This window comes from Syngnathus acus, chromosome 17, assembly GCF_901709675.1.
Source record: "Syngnathus acus chromosome 17, fSynAcu1.2, whole genome shotgun sequence".
Classification (NCBI taxonomy): Eukaryota; Metazoa; Chordata; class Actinopteri; order Syngnathiformes; family Syngnathidae; genus Syngnathus; species Syngnathus acus.
Window position 1 is genome coordinate 7233816 of NC_051102.1, and position 19714 is coordinate 7253529.

Below are 19714 nucleotides of genomic sequence, written 5' to 3' on the forward strand. Positions count from 1 at the left end.
GACTTGATTCTCATTGTCCGTTGGTTCGGCACAGAGTAAAAAGTGCCAACTTTGCGAAGTTCGGATCGGCGTCGGGGCGACTTGCGTGCTGCTGCCTGGACTGCCGCCGGGACGCATGCACCGTGGCCGGAGGACGCGCGCGGTCGATGGGAGGGCGCACAGGACAGAAGGACGGCAAAAATTGCGAGAAGGATTAAATTGTCCCCTTTGAAACCGCATTCTTTTTGCACGTGCATTGGAGCGACGTGGAATGAGTGGGGCCGCGCGGGAGCGGGACTGAGCGCGCGACCTGTGTCCCGGGATCAAGACAGACATGGAGCACTTCTTCCAAGAGGTAACCAATCAACAGCAGCGTCTGGTGTCTTAAGTTTCCTTGCCATTTCACGCCCGCGACTTTGTGCAGCACCCTGGACTGGTCGCCAGTCCGCGTCAGGGCACACAAAGCCAAACCAGGGATTGACTGGGTCCCCTGTCCATGTCAGGGTAGAGTCAGACAAAAGGCAAATCCATCTTAGAGCTCATAAACGCTGTGTACTTGTCACTTGACTAATAGCCAAGTTAGTCAGGTCAGGTCACGGTCCGCTACAGCATCTCAAACTTTGAGTGTGTATGGCTTTCACATGGCCCGGTGAGATTTTTTTCCTGCTCTTACTCTCGCTGAGAAGAAAATGGAGGACATTGTATGATATAGTTTGAAGGAAACAAAAAAAAGACCCTTACGGAAAAAAAATGGTTTTATGCTATTGCAATTACAGCTGTATATTGCATCAATTGGAAATATTAGAAATCTATATATTTTTTACACGGAACGCACCCAGGTGGTTTATTAGTAACCGTTGAAAGGAACCAATAAAATCTGAACGTCTGCCCAAACTGACTGATTCCTCGCCGTGACCCCATTTTTTTTTTTCCAATCAACTTCATTGTTAGGGTTCGAATGGAGCTTCGAAGAAGAAGGTTAAGATCCAGACGAGTGCTTGAGAAGACGAGCTGTTCTCATGAGTGGAGCAGTCTTGTGTTGTGTCAATAGCGGCCCTGAGCTTGTTGTTCAATATTTGTTTCGTACGCCACAATTTTGACAAAGCCGTCCAACCGGTTTTTGTCCTTAGGTGTAACGAACGGTTCCAGTCAACAAAACTTTGAAAGTTTTGCCTCTTCCTGCTCTCCGGGTCTTCTAATCTCACGTGACTGTGACGAGACAAACGTTGGTCTTGCTTCCCTCGAGAGCGAGAGGAGGAAAAAAATGTTGGGAGGGTAATGCTTGACTGCGGTCTCAAATATCAGCCGCCTGCTTCACTAATCGGCGTGGAAACAAAGAGGCCAGGCAGAGAAGAAAAGCAGACTTCACGCAAGCACTTTGAGCAACATTTTTCATTCCAAAGCTAGTAACTCAAGGTTTTTGAGACAGTTTTTGGAACCAAATTCCAAGTATTGTACGGCCTTCGGAACTGGACTAAACAGAGAAAAGCAAGAGTCAAGCACAAAAGCGGAACTTTTGAGACAAATAAGCGCTCAAATTTATAAGCTTGTATGTCTTGCTTCAGAAATAAAAAAATCTCAGCTGAGGCCAATTTGGAATGTTTACAACTCCTTAGTCGCCGCACCAGCGCACCAATCAGACGACGTCAACCACTTCCTGTCTCCTCCCACTTTTGCTGCTCGAAGTGGAAGTTTGGTTTTGTTCAGCGAAGCGAGAAGGCTTTCCTAGGCCGAGGCCTCCCCTCGGGAACCGCTGCGGCAAAACGATGCCGGCCCGTCGTCGCTGGCGACTGCCACTTTTATTTTTCTTTCTTTCTTTGGGAATTTGCCCAACATTGAACTCCATCTGAAGGTAGTGCGATGAGCTCATCAGCAAATGTAACGAGGCGGCAAACTCTCAAGCACAAAACCAGACTGCTCAAAGTTTAGTGTCATGTTGTGCGTGACTTCGTGTGTGTATGTTGGTTTGCAAGTGGTTATGCAAGTAGATGTGAGTGCTGTTGTGTGCATGTGTTGCTGAAGTGTGTGTGCACGCGTTTCCAGAGGTCGTGGGGGTGGTGCGAGCGACTGATCAGATTGGACACTAGCCCAATAGCCACTTCCTGGAAGACGAGACAAAACAGCAGCCGAGCCCAAAGTAAACAAATCTCCATTAGAGCTAATTAGCTGCCAAAGTTACGTATGGCGTGCGTGTGTGAGCGTGCACGTGGGGCGATCTTGTGGACAAGAGTTTCGGATTCGGATTTTCTTCTTCCAAAAAGTCCAAGGCGCGCAGCTGGACGGCACATGGTGGAACTGGCCCAACCGCCGGGCCGCAACCCGCACGCGCACACTTGTGTAAACAGAGTTAAAAGTGAGGCAAAGAAAGTAGGTCAGTTGTTGGTTTAAAATCTTGTTCGCGTAGCAGTCTGCTTCGATCACAGTCGGGTCGGCGCTGCCGTGTTCGTCGGGGCTTTCTACTTCTCTTGAAGAACCCCTCTTTAGTGAAACCTTTTTTTTTTTCTCAAATTCAAGACATCAATGGTGCACAAAATGAGCCGTGCTTGAACATCACCTTGTTTAAAGAACAAAACCAACACAATGCATTAAATCAAAACAAATGACATGATGTGTTTTGACAAAAAAAAATGCTGATAAAGTCACCTTGAATCTTTTAATAGTGTGCATCAAGTGGACACGTGAAGTCATGTTCGTTGAAGTAAGAGTCTCAAAGGGCTTCATAAGGCCAAATAGAATATTAACGACATCCCCTGCGCTAAAGCCCGCACCCAGCTATCGACTAAGCTAACAGTTGTAAAAGCAACATTCCGTTAATTAACACGTAGCTGCTGATGGATGCTAAGCTATCTGTGTCAAAGGAACGTGCTTGAATGAGTGTTTTGTTTGCTAAATGTCTCATGACACGGAGGTCAAGTCTGTTTTTGCTCAAACGGTTGTGCTTGTCGCAGCTGATGCTAAGTCAGGCTAGCAGCGTCGACAAGAATGTTATTTGACACAAAACAAATCTGGTTGAGCCCCAGTGAAAAAGTGAACATTCCAGGAAGGCTGATGATCCTCTTTCCGACTACACAGTTCACTCACCCTGGCCCCCCAGACGCAACACTCCACATTCCATTGTGCAAACAAAACGTTGTGTTGGGTGTTGATGTTTGCATGTTGGAATAAAAGGACAACGAGGAAGTTGCCCTGTAAGCATCATAGGGCTTTAAAAACAATCAAACCCTTTTGGGCAGGATGAGGGTCGGGCTCGGGGGCCCGGAGTTGGCTCTGACAGGTTTCGAGCCGCTTCGGGTTTGCGTCGCTTAGCTTTACGCTAGCACGCTTCTGAGTTCAGATGGCCGACGATGGTCCCGGGTTCACCTCGGCTCCCTTTGGGCTAAAAATACTGCGAGACACAGCGGGGAAGTGGGCCGGAAAAGTCCATTTAACTCCAAATATTCTTTTGATGCCGTCGACTTTCCTTGACTGCGCGGGATTTGTCTGTTGGTCGTCCAACTTGGCGACTTTCTGCCTTTGTTGTTTCACACGGCGGCCCTGAAACGGGACGAGGACAGCTTCTTCCTCGAGTGAGCTTAGCTTTCAACAAGCGGCCAAAGAGAACGCGGGCCTGCAGGCTTGACTCACACATGTATATTCAAACATGCATACGCATATACACGCACGTAGAGACACACAACTACACGCACGCACAACGGTCAGCGGGGTAGCTTGGGAAAGTGTCGCCCTTCACCATGCCTGCAAGGCTCCTGTTAAATCGGTTGCCCTCGTGTCACCTTGGCAACGGCGTAATCGTCCCTGATCAACGAGCTGAACTTTGAACCCTGCTTTGTTAATAATTGACTTACACAGCAGCTGTTTAGATTCTTAACATATGACCCTGATTAATTATGAATGCGGCGGACCAGTTAATACAAGTATCTAAGAAAACAAACCACAAGCATCTTGGGAGACATTTTCTATCGTTGACTCAGACTGTCTTCTGGATCTCGAGGTTTTTTTTTTTGCAAGAGTGTGATTTTTGCTTTTGGTTTTTTTGCTGGTGCGACAGCGTGACAAGCAGCTGGGCCCTTCTCCCGCTTCTGGGCTTCCCGCTCACAAGGGCACTTTTGTTGGCCTGCGTCGCCGCCGCCAACAGGAAGCGTTTTATCACCCGCTTGTCGTTTGTTGTCTGCCGCCGCGAGAAAAACTTCCCACTTGATTTTGGGCTGGGCTGGAAGGCTGCTGCAAATAGCCCTCCCTTCTTTTTTGACAAAATTATTTTATTTTTTATGTCCGGACTCCTGACCAGCCTCTGCCGCCATCTCGGAAGACGTATGACGTAGTAACATGGCTCAGTTTAATGATTAACGTTTTACGGCCATGTTTAATCATCGGTCACGCTCGAGTGTGTCTGCGTGCGTGTGTGTTTGCTTGTGTGTATGATCGGTTATTCCAGCAGTGTGGCGAGTTCAAACAATGTGAATTTTCCAGGCTGATAAAAGTGCTGACACAGTCAGAAAACGCAACGACGTTGCAACTTGGGAGTTAGCAAACTTTTGCCAACTTTAGCTTGCCAATGCTGATTATACACGCTGCATGTTGTGAGTTTGCAGGCGTGACTTTAAGAGGGAAGAAAGTGTGTCGCTGCTGGGGGAGGAGGGGGCGACACACGCTGCAGACAATGAAGGAGGACAAGTGGAAAGTGTGCCACGGGAAGGCCGAGACCCCTGGAGGCCCACCCCTGCCGACCCCTCCCCTTCTTGAGCGGCTCTGTTTTTGTGTGTCCAAGTAGCTGTTGTGCTTTTGTCATTTCCTTAAAATCTTTTGGTCTCATCGTTTCCTGACAGGCTGATGTTATTTGACCATTTTTGTGTCTGCCATGCTAAAAGTTTGGCCCTGGAGCAACACTCGAACGGGAATGTGAGCAATGTGCGAGTTGCGCATATCAGTGGTGGCCTCCCGGGACACTGGGCTCTTTCTTCAAGACCGAGTCACCAAAAACTCTTTAGTCACACTGGCTCATCCAGCTGTGTGTGTGTGAGAGACAACTGATGTGACCTGTCAAGACAAAAATAGTGCTTTGGTACCATCTTGAGGCAACCATGTGGGTTGGATTTGGACCAAATTAGTGCTTTGGTGCCAATTTAAGTAATGGCTGTTGTTTGGGTTCTTTGTAGGAGGGGCTACCATACGTATGTCAAGAAACATGCTACTTTGTTCTGTGCCCGCCACATTCGCCTCGACAAAAAGTGTGTTCTTCTTCTCTTGGCCTTCTCCTCTCAAACCTTTGTTGACTCGGACACGGCAAGGCCAAGCTCGATGTCGCGACGAGAATGAGCCGACGTCTCGGAATGCGCACGCCAAGATAAAACAACCGAGCTCATCTGAAATGTGACTTTGAATTTCTCGCGTTTCAGGCGTACAAGCGCAATGCGCCAACATGCGATGAGCTTCAGCCCGCGCCCGAGGACGAGGGCGGCGACGAGGGCGTGGAGGACATGGCGATGCTGGAGGATCTGCACGACGGTGCCATCATGCACAACCTGTTCCTGCGATACCGCCAAAGGCGCATCTACGTGAGTTTGCTGGTCGGACGCTTGTCAGCCTTTCTTTCCCCTTTTGAACGCGTCATGAAGGCTCAAGATGTCTTCATCAGAACCTCCCCTGAACTGGGAATGTGGATTCCAGAATACGTGTGAACTGGAATGACTGGAATCCTCATGTGAGCCCTCCCCCCAGTGCACAGCTGGCTCCAATCGCACAACGCGCACACAAACGGCAACACACCAGTTGACCCCCAGGCCCCTTTTCTGTCAGTCAGGATCCTGCTGGCGTCCTTCCAGAAGATCCCTCATCTTTTGGTTGACATCTTAGGAAAGCAAAAGAACCAGGACATCCGCACAGAAAAAGTTGCTTTTGTTACCAACCAAAGAAATGTCGTTGTACGTAAAAAAAAAAGGTTCAAATGAGCAGTAAAAGCAAAAGACAAATGTTTGTTTTCACATGCACGCCAGGAGATTTTTAAGATGGGGGAGGGGTGGGGGATGGCGTGTGAATGTTCCAAAATCTAATCACAGTGCAGCTAACACACGAGCTGAGCGAGTGCCACTAGTTGGCGGCGTCCCGCCTACATTTCCTGCCGTCACTCAAGCCAGCGTCGCTTTGTCCTTTCTCCAAATTCTTTCACATCTGCTCCTCGTTTTGCTCGCATGGTTGCTCGTCTCGCTTTTGGCAAATTTGGGCTCAGAATGAACTGAGCTGCAAAGAATCCGAATGGCTCAAAATTCTGCTTAGCGTGGGGCTAACACGTTGTAGCTAATGCTAAATTTGAACGTTGCAATGTTGCGGCTCGTGTCATCGTTTTCATGAGAACGCCGAGCCGTTATGCAAACTATTGATTGCGGAACGCCGCCGCCGCCGCTCGCCATCGTCATCCAGAGAAGACGAGAGGCCACCTTTAATGGCGTTAACCAACGGGGGGGGGGGACCCGTGATGAAAGTCACAGCTCGCGGCCGGGGCATCGTCGTGGAAATTGTTGCCGGGCGAAGGGGGAGGAGGCCTGGCGGGAACTAATTGAGTCCAAATGGTTGCAATTCTTCAACTTAAGTGGAGAGCTTGCCTCTTTTTGTGCCCCGAGGAGTTTTTTTCTTTCTTTTTTTCGCAACAGCAAGCAAAACATTCCGGAACATTCGGTTTTAAAGTCCCATTTCTTTTTCAATAAAGGGCCAAAATGACATTTCAACTGGGTTCTGATAATAAGATGCCTTTTTATCCGGACACAATTTTGAAAAACAAAGTGTTGCCTGTGTGTCATCCGGCAGACTTACATCGGGTCGATCCTGGCGGCGGTGAATCCGTACCAGCCGCTGGCCGGCTTGTACGAGCGCAGCGCGGTGGAGCTGTACGCCCGTCATCATCTGGGCCAGATGCCGCCACACATCTTCGCCGTGGCCAATGAGTGTTACCGCGCGCTGTGGCGGAGGCCACGCAGCCAGTGCGTGCTCATCAGGTGGGGACCGACGTTTTATCACGATTGCTCATCTTGCGGCATCCTTTGGTGGCCTCCAAAAGAAGGCCACCGTCCGTAACCCTGTGCAAAGCAGCTTCGCTCATTCTTGTTGACTTGACGTCATGCGCACGGAACCTGAAAACGTTTCGTGTTGCTTTTGTGGTCGAAATGTCATTGAGCGTTTGGTTTCCGCGGCGACTGCGCTAGGCTGAGCAAACGCAGCGTCACACCACGCGTGCGCCTTGTGCGCTGACCTTTTACTTTCACCCCCCCAGGCAGTATTTTTTTTCCCTACTTTTCATTTGTTTTTTCTTTTTAGGTCGCGCAGTTGCTAAGTTGAATTGATTTTGGAGGGGTTTTCATTTTTGTTTACTTTTGGTTTTGAATTTGGTGTCGTTCACTTTTAGTTGACTTGAGTTGACTCAAGTTTACTCATTTTGTTTGAATTCACTTTTCAACATGTTTTGTTTCATCTGGTTTACTTTGTTGTGGTTTTATATGAGTGTTCTTTGCTTTGGTTTTGACTTGAATTTTTTTAAGAATTGATCTCATTTGGCTTTGCTGGAGGACGTTCTCCGTTGTCTTTGTCTCCACCTAGTGGACAAAAGAATACTGCGTCGTTGACTTTTTGTTCTGCTCTAAAGACAGACAGATATGGATGGATGCCAAGAGGGAAACTGAAATTGTCACGGACGTGTGCAACAATTTGGCGTGATTGATGATTGCGTCGCTTGGTGTTTGTTCTTTTTTAGTGGCGAGAGTGGCGCCGGGAAGACTGAAAGCACCAAACTGATTCTCAAGTTCTTGTCGGCCATGAGCCAGCATTCCCTGGAGGTGTCGTCCAAGGAGAGGAGTTCGCGTGTGGAGGAGGCGCTGCTGGAGAGCGGGTGACTCTTACAATTATTCTGGAGACTATTCGTTTCCTTGATGACTTGAACAGAGTACAAGTGTGACCTTTGTGTCGCCGGCAGGCCCATCATGGAGGCCTTCGGCAACGCGCGGACGCTGTACAACAACAACTCCAGCCGCTTCGGGAAGTTCGTCCAGCTGCATTTCAACCAAAAGGGAAGCATCCAGGGAGGACGCATCGTCGACTGTATCCTCATTCTTCGCTCGCAGAACAGGAAGCTAAATCTAATCGTTGCTAATGCTAACCAAACGACTCTCCAATTTAGTTTCAACTAATGTTTGTCAGTTTCATTTGAACGTAGGCTGACTTTTTGTGAACCTTGACTGAAACACCTTTTGACGTCAGACCTCCTGGAGAAGGTGACACTTCTTTGCTCTGTTCGAGCCAAGTCATTTTTTTTTTTGTCAAGCTAATCGGGAAAGAGCATCGTGTTTGAGCGTGACGCTCTTCTGTTCTCTGCCGCAGAACCGGGTAGTCCGACAGAACGTGGGCGAGAGGAACTATCACATCTTCTATGCTCTGCTCGCAGGCGCCGACCACCAGCAAATGGGTCAGTCGACTCGCGCCCGCATTGCTCGTTGGCAGAATCGAGTCAAGTTCCGTTTGTGTTGCTTGCAGAGCGTTTGGATCTGAGCCCGTCTTGCGCGTATCACTACTTGACCCACTCAGGCGGCCCCCCAGACAACGGCGCCGACGACAGAGGCACTTTTCAAGAGGTTCTGGTGAGTTACTCGGCACCACCGCTCGTTTGCCTCTCGGATGATTGTAAAATTCATTTCGTTCACATGACTCAAAGTGGAACACTGTTGATGCCCGCCTCCCCTGCTTTGCGCTTGTGTCTTTGTCAGAACGCCATGCGGACCATGCACTTCACCGAGGACAACATCTGCGAGATCCTGCGACTCCTGGCAGGGATCCTACACGCCGGCAACATCCACTTTGTAACGGCCGGAGGGGCCCAGATCGCCTCCAAGTCCGGTGGGTGCCTCCCCCCCCCCCTCCCCTCCCACTCCCGCTCGCAAAGCCACGACTGGCCGTTCACGTTTGATCGGCAGCCCTGAGTCGGACGGCGGAGCTCCTGGGCCTGAACCCGGATCAGCTGGCCGAGGTTCTCACACACAGGTCCATGATCCTCCGGGGGGAGGAGATCTCCACCCCGCTCACCGTGGAGCAGGTCAGCGCGCCAACCGGAGCCTTCGTCTTTGATTCCGTCGGCTGTAAACCATTTTTGTTGGCTCCCTGCCACACGGTGACTCGATGACTGGCTTGAACGGTGGAGCCTTGTTCTTCTTTTTTTTTTTTTTGGCGCAGGCAGTGGACTCACGAGACTCCATGGCCATGGCACTTTATTCGCAATGCTTCAACTGGATCGTCCGCAAACTCAACGATCGCATCCGAGGGAAAGACGACTTCAAGTCCATCAGCATCCTTGACATCTTTGGGTTTGAAAACTTTGAGGTACGGGAAACGGACTACCCGGAAACGAGGAGGCGCTCGCTCTGTGCTTTTGTTCCACCCCTCTGAGTTTGCAGAGCATTGAGGAACGTCGTGGACATTGTTGTTGACGCGCCTTCCGTTTCAGGTCAACCACTTTGAGCAGTTCAACATCAACTACGCCAACGAGAAGCTGCAGGAATATTTCAACAAGCACATTTTCTCCCTGGAGCAACTCGAGTACAACAAGTAAGGGCAACAAAAAGTCACCAAAATGAAAACTAACTGAAAGGACATCTCGGTTTTTGGAAGACTCTGAGGCCGCTAGTTTGAAAATTGAACAAAGTCAAATTGAAATGAAATCCAAGTGTGGATGACGCCTCAACCTTCCGCAGGGAAGGTCTGCTGTGGGCCAACATCGACTGGACAGACAACAGCGAGTGTTTGGACTTGATTGAGAAGGTGAGGCAGCGCTTCTGGTTCTGGAGGCCGGACCGGGTCGGACTGACGTGTGTGCTTCACGCAGAAACTGGGCCTCCTGGCTCTGATCAACGAGGAGAGTCACTTCCCCAAAGCCACGGACGACACGCTGCTGGAGAAACTGCACAGTCAGCACTCGGTACAAAGGCGCCGCCCAACGTGCTCACTTGTGCCACACGTTGGGCTTCCTCAAAGAGTTTGCCGTGCATGTGCTTTGCCTTCCAGAAAAATGCCTTTTACGTGAAGCCTCGCGTGGCCGTTCACTACTTTGGAGTTCGCCATTACGCCGGAGAGGTGAGCTGGCGCCGATGCGCTCTTGTCGGGCCCAGGCGCTGATGAGCGCCGCTGCCGCAGGTGGTGTACGACGTGAGGGGCACGCTGGAGAAGAACAGAGACACCTTCCGAGACGATGTCCTCCACCTGCTGCGTGACAGCAGGTGCGCTCCGCCGCGCCGGCCTTCTCTTCCTCCCCAATGTTGCCTTCGAGTGTGAAATGTTATGTGAAATGTCGTCGTCTGAATTTCCCCCCGGGGATCAATAAAGTTTCTATCTTCTTCTTGGCTCAGGTTGGATTTTGTCTACGACCTTTTTGAGCACGTGCTGAGTCGCAACAAGCGGGACACGCTGAAGAGCAGCTGCAAGCACCGCCGACCCACCGTCAGCTCGCACTTCAAGGTCCGGTCCCTCCCTCGCCTTTTTTTTATTTGGGTGTAATTGCACCGGCGGCCACAAGGTGGCGACGTTCTCTTTGATTTGATGCTGTTGAGGGGAAGCCCACCCACTCATTTGGTTTTTCACTTTGAGTCTCTAACAAAAGGCTCAGGAGCACTTTGTGAAGTCATTTAACACGGGCCTGCCTGTGTGTTTTGCGTTTCAGGACTCACTGCACTCCCTGATGGCAACGCTCAGCGCCTCCGACCCGTTCTTCATCCGTTGCATCAAACCAAACACGCACAAGGTGAGTGGGCACACACGTACGCCAGACCTTGGGCTTAGTTGCCGTGACGACTCACTGGGCCGCTCTGTTGTCCTGCTGACTTGGCATCTTGCTCACTATCACACCCTTGGCACACTTATTTGTTGATCTCAGTTAAAGCCGTCACGTGAGCTGACCCGAGTACCCAAGGCATTGGTTGTCACGGGGGGAAGTTACATCAAAATGTACGGACAGATGTCTTGTTTCCAAGAACAGGGCCTTCAAGTCAGATGAATGGTTTTGTGTTGAGCTCACGCTAGCCCTTGCCCCTCCCCTCCCCCGGGCCGCTTTGAATGCATGCACACACACGTCAAGCCCGACAAGCGCCTGGCGCAAATGAGCCTCGGCGGGAGACGGGTCGCCTCGGCAACCACGGCCCTCCCATATCCACACGGAAGGAGCGTTTCAAAGCCTTTGTTAGCTTGAGCCAGCAAGCCGCGACCAGGCCGAGTCGTGCGTCTCCCTTGGGAAGTTTTTGTGGCCGGGCGACGCTCCAGGATGCAGGGTGAGGCGTGATGCCGCGTGCGTGCGTGCCTTAGACGTGTGTATGCGCGCGTGTGGACTTTGAACGGCGCTCTTGCATGTCCGTGTTTTTCTTGAAGCCAGCAATGACACACGAGACTGCAAATGGTTTCTCAGTCGCTGCTAACTTGGCGTCGTGCGGCTACGGATACACGGTACTTGAGTCTGGAGCAAATTGTTGCTATCAATTCTAACAACAGTTGTCAAAGAACGTGATTGTCGGGTCATCTGTCAACTTTTTGGGAACTAAAATGATTTGCTGACTTAATGTGGTTCTTGATGAGATGTCAATACCGTTTCATTTCACAGTTGGTTTTAAAAGGCTGCAGTTGTTTTTATCTTGTGCTGCTTTTGGGTTCTTTCTCCAACTTAAGATGCACCATCTTGAAAAAAAGCGACCCTACTTTGCTTATAGACAAGGGCATGTCAATTTAATAGGAGCAGCAACAAGTTGTTGTGTGATTGACTCCATTTCACAGTCAATCAAATATTCAAATCCGATTCAGTCTTGTGGCCATGATTTAGTTTCTCATGAATTTACATCATTCTTAAAAAGAATGAACGATGCCAGAATTTTGGAGAGGGGGGCTGATTTTTGTGACAATGGCGCTTTTTGTGAGCAATCCCTGTTCAAAGTGCTTTTCCAAGTGTCTCGGGTAAGACCAAGGAAGACGTGAGGGACAGCGCCCGCCTTTGTGCAGCTTTCGTATGCAAATGAGCCTTGCGCTAATGAGCCCGTGCTTCTTAAAGGCTGACATTGAAGGGGTAGTTCTGTCCTAATCAAAGCCGTCTCTCATCGGGAGACCCCCGGCACCCTCCTGCGCCCACTGAGCCTGACGGGAGAGCACACCAAAGTGGCGCCCTCTCTTCTCCATGCCACCACGGAATGTGACGTGACGCACGTTTGAACGCCATCAATTCAAACGATAGCAAGCGAGCAGAAATGTTGTCTTGCGTGGCTCCGCTTTCAACTTTTGGCCATTGCAGGCCAATCCTAAAGGCATTTTGGCCATTTTCCAAAAGAGTCAGCAAAGCAAAGCTGCTGAAGTAGCATATGATGGGTGAATATTTTCAAGTTGGAATGATTTCTGTTGAGAATTGTGTCGAAACAAATGCTACAAATAATCTGCCTGGTTTGACGCCGGCACAGATGCCTGAGCACTTTGACCCAGCGGTGGTTCTCAACCAGCTGAGGTATTCGGGCATGCTGGAGACGGTGAAGATACGACGTGCCGGCTTTCCCGTGCGGCGACCTTTCCAGGAGTTCTGCTGCAGGTGGGTTGTCTCCAGGGGCACCCACGAGGGCACCGCCCACTGACTTGTGTCCTTCCTCAGATACCAGGTTCTGATGCGGGATGGTCTGACAGCGGCAGACGCCAGGGGGCGCTGCGCTGAGCTGCTTCAGCGCTACGACAGCAGTGCCACCGACTGGCAGATGGGCAAGACCAAGGTGAGCCGCGTTGACTTTTTTTGTGTGCTGTGACGTGAATGGTTGTTTTTGTATTCAGGTGTTCCTCAGGGAAGGCCTGGAGCACCGTCTGGAGAAGGAGCGTGAGGTGGTGGTGCTGCGAGCCGCTGTGATGATCCGTGCGCACGTGGCTGGCTACGTGGTCAGGTAGGCAGGAAGTGGAATGGAATTCTGCGCAACCCATTGTTGTCTCATTTGAGACGTTTGGGTCCGGCTGTGCGTAGGAAGCGGTACCGTCGGCTGGTGCGCTGCGTCCTGCTCATCCAGAAGAACTACCGCGCCTTCTACTGGCGCAGGAAATTCCTGCTGCTGCGCTGTGCTGCGCTCACGCTGCAGACGCGCCTGCGAGGTCACATGGCCAGACGCCTGGTGAGACGCATGCTGGACGAGAGTCAGGCGAGGAAGCGGGAGCAAGAGGAGCAAGAGGAAAGGTCGCTCAGCTGCTCGGCGTTGCTCATCCAAACAATTAACACAAAAGTGCCGTGACAGATCATGCTTTGTGTTTTGTGTTGGCAGAGAGAGACAGCGGCTGGAAGAGGAACAGCTCGCTCAAGAGGTAGCAGAATGAGTTTGAGATGCTTTGTTATGGACATTTTGACGTCATCTGCCACATCTTTCTCGTTGGTAATCTTCAGGCACTCAGGAGGCGTGAGGAGCCGTGTCCAGCTCAACAACTGGCGGTTGAGCCTCAGCTGGCCCAAAAACACCACTCACCCGACACTTGGAAGAAGGCCCTGGACGAGTCTTCTCAGACATTGGGGCTATTTTCGGAGGAGGAAGATGACAAAGCCCTCCGTCCTCAGGAGGCCTCTCAGGTGGAGGAGATCCTGCGACTGGAGCGGGAGATCCAGTCCCTGCAGATGAAGAAGGAACGCCAGGAGCTGTCCCTGACGGAGGCATCGCTGCTCCGCCTCCAGCTGCTCCGCGACCAGGAGCTCAAGCACTTGGAGGATGAGGCCTGCGAGGCGGCACAGCACTTCCTTCGCTCGCTCAACTTTGACGAGATCGACGAGTGCGTCAGGAACATTGAGAGCTCGCTGGGCGTGGACGGCGACCAGGAAAAGGAGGATGGGTGGCGGCTGGCGGACCGCGAGGAGGAGGATGTGGACGAAGGCTTCGGGGCGGACGACGAGGCGGTTAAGGACTCGCCCAACCCCAGTGAACACGGACACTCGGACGGCCAGCGCACCAGCGGCATCCGAACCAGCGATGACTCCTCCGAGGAGGACCCGTACGCCAACGACGGCGTGGTCCCGCCGCCGCCCGCCGCCGTGCTCCTGCTGGAGCCGGCGTGCGAGCTCATCCCGCCGGACGAGGACTCGGATTACGATCGGGACGACGAGAGCGCCGTCGCGTCCGGCGGCAGCATGGCAGCCCTCTCTAACGCTAACGATGAGCGGTGGTCGCCCGATGGCTGCCGCTCCTCTGGAACATACAACAGCTCCGGGGCGTACCGCTTCGGCTCGGAAGAAGCGCAGTCCTCGGTACGGCACGCTCACAAATGCGCGTCACAAACAAGAGGCTTCCTTCTCAAGATTGTCTTTTTGTTTTTTCCGACATGTCAGTTTGAGGACAGCGAGGACGACTTTGACAGATTGGACACGGACGACGAGCTGTCGTACCGCCGAGACTCCGTCTACAGCTGCGTCACGCTGCCCTACTTCCACAGCTTCCTGCACATCAAAGGTACGTCCGTGTCTCGAAATGAACGCACGTGGGCTCAGGTTTCCCTGGTGTTCCCCGCAGGCGGCCTGATGAACATGTGGAAGCGGCGCTGGTGCGTGCTGAAGGACGAGACCTTCCTGTGGTTCCGCGCCAAGCAGGAGGCGCTGAAGCAAGGCTGGCTGCACAAGAAAGGCGGAGGATCGTCCACGCTGTCACGCCGAAACTGGAAGCGACGCTGGTTCGTGCTCCGGCACAGCAAGCTCATGTACTTTGAAAACGACGGCGAGGACAAGCTCAAGGGGGTGTTGGACATTCGCACCGCCAAGTGAGTACACAGCAAAATAGCCGAGACGAGCTGCGGCTCGCTTGATGGAAGTCTCGGCTCTTGCGGTCTCGCAGCTGCAGCTTTGCTCAAGCGCGAGGAACCCCATGGCTGCTTTTGTGACTCGTCGCTAACAGTCGAACGGGTGTCGTTGCAGAGAGGTGATCGACAACGCCGACAAGGAAAACGGCATCGATATCATCACAACGGAGAGAACGTACCACTTGGTGGCGGAGACTGCCGAGGACGCCAGGTCAGGGGGCTTCGGGTTCTCGCTTGACTATCGTGATATTGGCGCCGATGTGTTGACGCCCGTCGCCTGTTGCAGCCAGTGGTTCAGCGTGCTGAGTCAGGTCCACGGCTCCACTGAGCAGGAAATCGGCGAGATGCACGACGAGCAGGCCAACCCGCAGAACGCCGTGGTGAGTTGAGCGAGGCAGGCAAAAGCCTTAAGTGGTGGTCCGGCAGCATGATCCATGGTCTTCAAACACTTCCGGTCCTTCAGGGTACGCTGGACGTGGGCACCATTGACTCAGCGTGCGCGGCTGACAATCCAGAGAGGTGAGGACGCCGTTAGCGTGCCGTTTCCCAGAGTCGGGCGCTCACATCACCCCCCCCCCCCCCCCCCCCCAACCCACCAGGCCCAATTCCTTCGTCATCATCACAGCCAACCGGGTCCTCCATTGCAACGCCGACACGCCCGAGGAGATGCACCACTGGATCACGCTGCTGCAGCGCGCCAAGGGTGACGCCCGCGTGGACGGCCAGGAGTTCATCATACGAGGTTAAAAAAAAAAGTCTTGCAGACTGGCAAAGAGTTGTGATTTGACAATTTTGTGCGTGTCAGGTTGGCTGCACAAGGAGATGAAGAGCAGCGTGGTGGGCGTGGCTGTGGGCGGCAAAGTCTCGCTCAAGCTGAAGAAGCGCTGGTTCCTGCTGACCCACAACTCCCTGGACTACTACAAGAGCTCGGAGCGCGGCGCCCTCAAGTTGGGCACGCTGGTGCTCAACAGTTTGTGCTCGGTGGTGCCGCCCGACGACAGAGTCTTCAAGGATACCGGTGGGCCGCCCGCCCGCCCCTCCCCCGTTTGTCACCGCCGCCCTTCTGACGTCTGTCGCTTGCAGGCTACTGGAACGTCGTCGTCCACGGCCGCAAGCATTCGTACCGCCTCTACTGCAAACTCCTCAACGAGGCCATCCGCTGGGCCGCGGCCGTCCAGAACGTCATCGACGCCAAGGCGCCCATCGACACGCCCACGCAGCAGCTCATGCTGCAAATCAAGGTAGCCGACTGGCAGAAGAACGCCCGCCTGTCTCGTGCAAGAAAACAAAGTGTGTGCTTGGTTGCGTGTGCGTAGGAGAATAGCCTCAACCCTGAAGTGGTGGAGCAGATCTATAGGAGGAACCCCATCCTGCGCTACAGCCAGCACCCGCTGCACTCGCCGCTTCTACCGCTGCCCTACGGAGACGTGCACCAGGCCTCTGGTGTGTGCGTCTTTCCGTCCGTCCAGCGACGGGAGGCTTTACGCTCACCTGCCGCTTTCGCTCCCTCAGGCCCAAGGACGTGCAGCAGCCTACAGGAGGAGGCGCTGGCGGCGTTTGCGCGACTGCGGCAACTGGAGGGCGCAGCCGACCCGGCGCCGGGCATCGGGGCGCTCCTGCGGGCGTGCCGGGAGCCGCGTGCCCTCCGCGACGAGCTCTACTGCCAGCTGGTCAAGCAGACGGCGCGCCCACCCGGGCCCCACGGCCCTGCCAACCTTGCCCGCTGGAAGACGCTGGCGTGTGCCGCCTGCGCCTTCCTGCCCGGCAGGAGCGTCCTCGCCTACGTCCGCCTGCACCTCAAGAGGTAGTGCCGCCGTCAGTTCTTCAGCTTCGGTTCTTCCGCATTTTTCACTTATCTACTCAATTTTCCAAAATTCACTTTTCCAGTGTCACCTTTTTGGTATTTTTTTTTCTCATTTTCTACTGCGTCACATTTTGCCCCCATTTTTGGTCTGTTACTTTGTCCCCCGCCCCGCAGGACTCGCGAGGCGTTCCCCGGCACAGAGATTGAGCGCTACGCCACTTTTGCGCTGGATGCGCTGAAGAAGACGCGCGGGCGGGAGAACGTCCCCTCACTAGAAGAGATTCGGGCCGTGGTGGCGCGACGGGACATGAGCACCACCGTGCATTGTCACGGCGGAGGTTGCTGCAAGATCACCATCAACTCGCACACCACTGCCGGCGAGGTGAGACGCCGTGCCGTGGTCAACACCTCATTGTCGGCGCCTACAAACTAAAACCATAACCTGGATTGAAGCTATAATAGTTTGATTGAAATGGGTGGTTTCCATGGTAACGAGGTCCCCGAGAAGGACCTTGTGAAACTATCGCAGATGACCGTGCGTGTGTATGTGACGTGTCCATGCAAGGTGGTGGAGAAGCTGCTGCGCGGTCTGGCTATGGAGGACAGCAGGAACATGTTTGCGCTCTTCGAGCACAACGACACTGTGGAGAAAGCCATTGAGAGCCGTGCCGTGGTCGCCGACGTCCTCGCCAAGTTTGAAAGGTCAGCGCTGCGATTGTGCTTTGTCGTCGTTGAGCAGTCATAAAAACGTGTGTGCGTGGACACTGCAGATTGTCCTTCAGTCCAGATGAGGGAGGCGCAGGCTGGAAGTTGTACTTCAAACTCTACTGCTTCCTGGACGTGGACAACGTTCCCAAAGACAGCGTGGAGTTTGCCTTCATGTTTGAGCAGGTGACCACTAGCACACCACACTGATCGATTGATTGACCGTATCAACACCAGCGCCGTAGCGTCCATTTTAATTGGCAAAATATGATCATTTGCAAGTGCGAGCGTACACGCGCACAGCACTTGCATTCAGAAATGCCAAAAACAACATCAGGAGGACCACCAAGCTTGTTTGGTGTAGCAAAAGCGGTGAAGGATACCTTTGTACGTGCAGGCTCACGAAGCGGTGATCCGCGGTCAGTATCCGGCCCCCGAGGAGACTCTGCAGTTCCTGTCGGCGTTGCGGCTTCAGTACCTTCTGGGGGACCAAAGCCCCGGGGCCCACGTGCCTGACACCTCGCAGGTGTTCCCCATGGCTCGCCTGCGGACCCGAGTGCAGAACTCAGCGCGGAGCTTTGCCCCGGGCGGCGAGCGCTCAGGGACGTCGGAGCGCAAGCGTTCTAGCTTCCTGGAGGGAACGCTGAGGCGCAGCCTGCGCGGCGGCTCGCTCGGCCGGCGTCGCTCGGACGCCGACAACGGGCTAGAGGCCTGGCTGAGGGAGGAGGCAGAGGCCATCCGGACCGGCCTGCTGGACAAGTGGAGCAAGCTGCGCGGCGTCACGCGGGAGCAGGCCATGCGCAAGTACATGGCGCTGGTCCGCGACTGGCCCGGCTACGGATCCACGCTCTTCAACGTGGAGGTGACTGGAACATTGTTTTTTTTTGTTGTTCTACCTTTTAAATGTTCAACCATAGCGGCAAAGTTTGCTAATTTATTGTGAGCTCATAGCGCACGGCTTGACTGTGTTGGAATGTTTTGTCCGCCAGTGCGGTGACGGCACTTTCCCGCTGGAGCTGTGGCTGGGCGTGAGCCGCGAAGCTGTCTCTGTGTACAAGCGGGGCGAACCGCGCCCTCTGGAGGTTTTCCCCTACGAGCGCATCCTGTCCTTTGGGGCGCCGCTCTCCAACACCTACAAGATCGCCGTGGATGGACGAGAACTCGTCTTTGAGACTCAAACGGTAAGGCGGGGGGGGAAAAAAAACGATCCGTTTGTCACGTCGGGTGACACGAGCGGTGCTTATTAGTGGCCCAAAGCACCAAGGAACCAAGCTAGCCATCAACTAACCGATCAACAAACAACCAAGCAAGTACAACTTGACATTTAGTCACTTTACCCTCGCTGTTGTCTAGGTGATGGCCATCGCCAAGCTGATGAAGGCGTACGTCGGCATGATGGTGAAGAAGCGCTACAGCAACTGTCAGTCGCTCGGCGGCAATTGCGGCGTCCGGTGAGCCCCGAGAACCGCTCCCATCCGATCCAATCACATTGCCAACGGCACGGTTGGTCCTCTTGGCGCTCAACTTTCTTGGCTGGACCAAACATGACTTCTAAAAGCGGGACTGGATGAGATTTGGAAGGGGGACCAATAGGGGACCGCACTCAGTTTTTTCAACTTGGACCTCCCTTCAGAGAAAATATTTTATTTACCGTCATTTTGGAACTTTATGATAAGCACTCAAGCGCGTTTTCTTAGTCTAAGAGACTTTGAAAAGAATGTAAAGAAGAAGAAAAAACATGTAAATAAGCCCGTCTTAAACATTTCAAGGTTGCCATTGAGTGTTCTGATTGTCTGACTTACCACGCAAATGCCTGATGAAAAAAAACTCAACAAAAACAACCACTGTGGTCTTTTGAAACGATGCGTTGGATCCATTTGAACTTGCTATGGCAACGTCATTAAAGCACTTGCTGCTCTATGGTGACATGCTAGTGGTGTTAGCTAGCAGCTGTTGTCATTTTAAAGCAGAACTTCTCAAACTTTGTAGGTCCACAAAGAACCCAAACGCCTTTTCAACAAGTGGCAGCACACACTGTCTGGTGTGCTAACTTGTCAACATTTTCATTCCTCCTTGTTCTGAATCTTTATCTTCAAATGAACTGCCTATCCAAACTACTGTGACCAAAATGTTGGTTAAAATCTGCTTTTGGGACTTGAAGAGTGCGTCGCTGTGGTTGCAAGCTTTCCTAAAAGTCCAGAGATTCTGCCACACGTCGGCGGGCCATCCAAAGAGAGAGAGACACACACACGCGCAAGTGCCTTCTTTGCTGTACATGTATTTTGATGTCTTTGTGCAATGATTCTCTTCATCTTTTCTGATGCTGGCTGTACATGTTCTTGTTTTTTTTTTTTTGTTACGCTCCATGAGAACCATTTGGATAATAAACAATATTCTCACAAAGTGTCTCTCAAATAT

General features: G+C 52.7%; 1 protein-coding gene across 1 annotated transcript; it reads left to right on the forward strand.

Moving 5' to 3' along the window:
- Positions 1-31: 31 nt before the first annotated feature.
- myo10 (myosin X) lies at positions 32-19699 on the forward strand. The gene is made up of 40 exons (XM_037275569.1): positions 32-334; positions 5376-5534; positions 6781-6968; positions 7721-7855; positions 7940-8064; positions 8224-8237; positions 8344-8428; positions 8497-8600; positions 8727-8856; positions 8934-9052; positions 9190-9336; positions 9461-9561; positions 9708-9774; positions 9839-9931; positions 10018-10086; positions 10147-10229; positions 10359-10467; positions 10670-10750; positions 12441-12565; positions 12626-12740; positions 12799-12905; positions 12983-13189; positions 13275-13314; positions 13394-14242; positions 14324-14444; positions 14505-14748; positions 14903-14998; positions 15074-15167; positions 15251-15306; positions 15387-15529; positions 15593-15805; positions 15871-16028; positions 16104-16230; positions 16300-16591; positions 16766-16973; positions 17157-17293; positions 17362-17482; positions 17694-18158; positions 18286-18477; positions 18650-19699. The coding sequence occupies exons 1-40, from the start codon at positions 314-316 to the stop codon at positions 18749-18751; spliced, it is 6042 nt and encodes a 2013-aa protein (XP_037131464.1). The 5' UTR covers positions 32-313; the 3' UTR covers positions 18752-19699.
- The last annotated feature ends 15 nt before the right edge of the window (positions 19700-19714 follow it).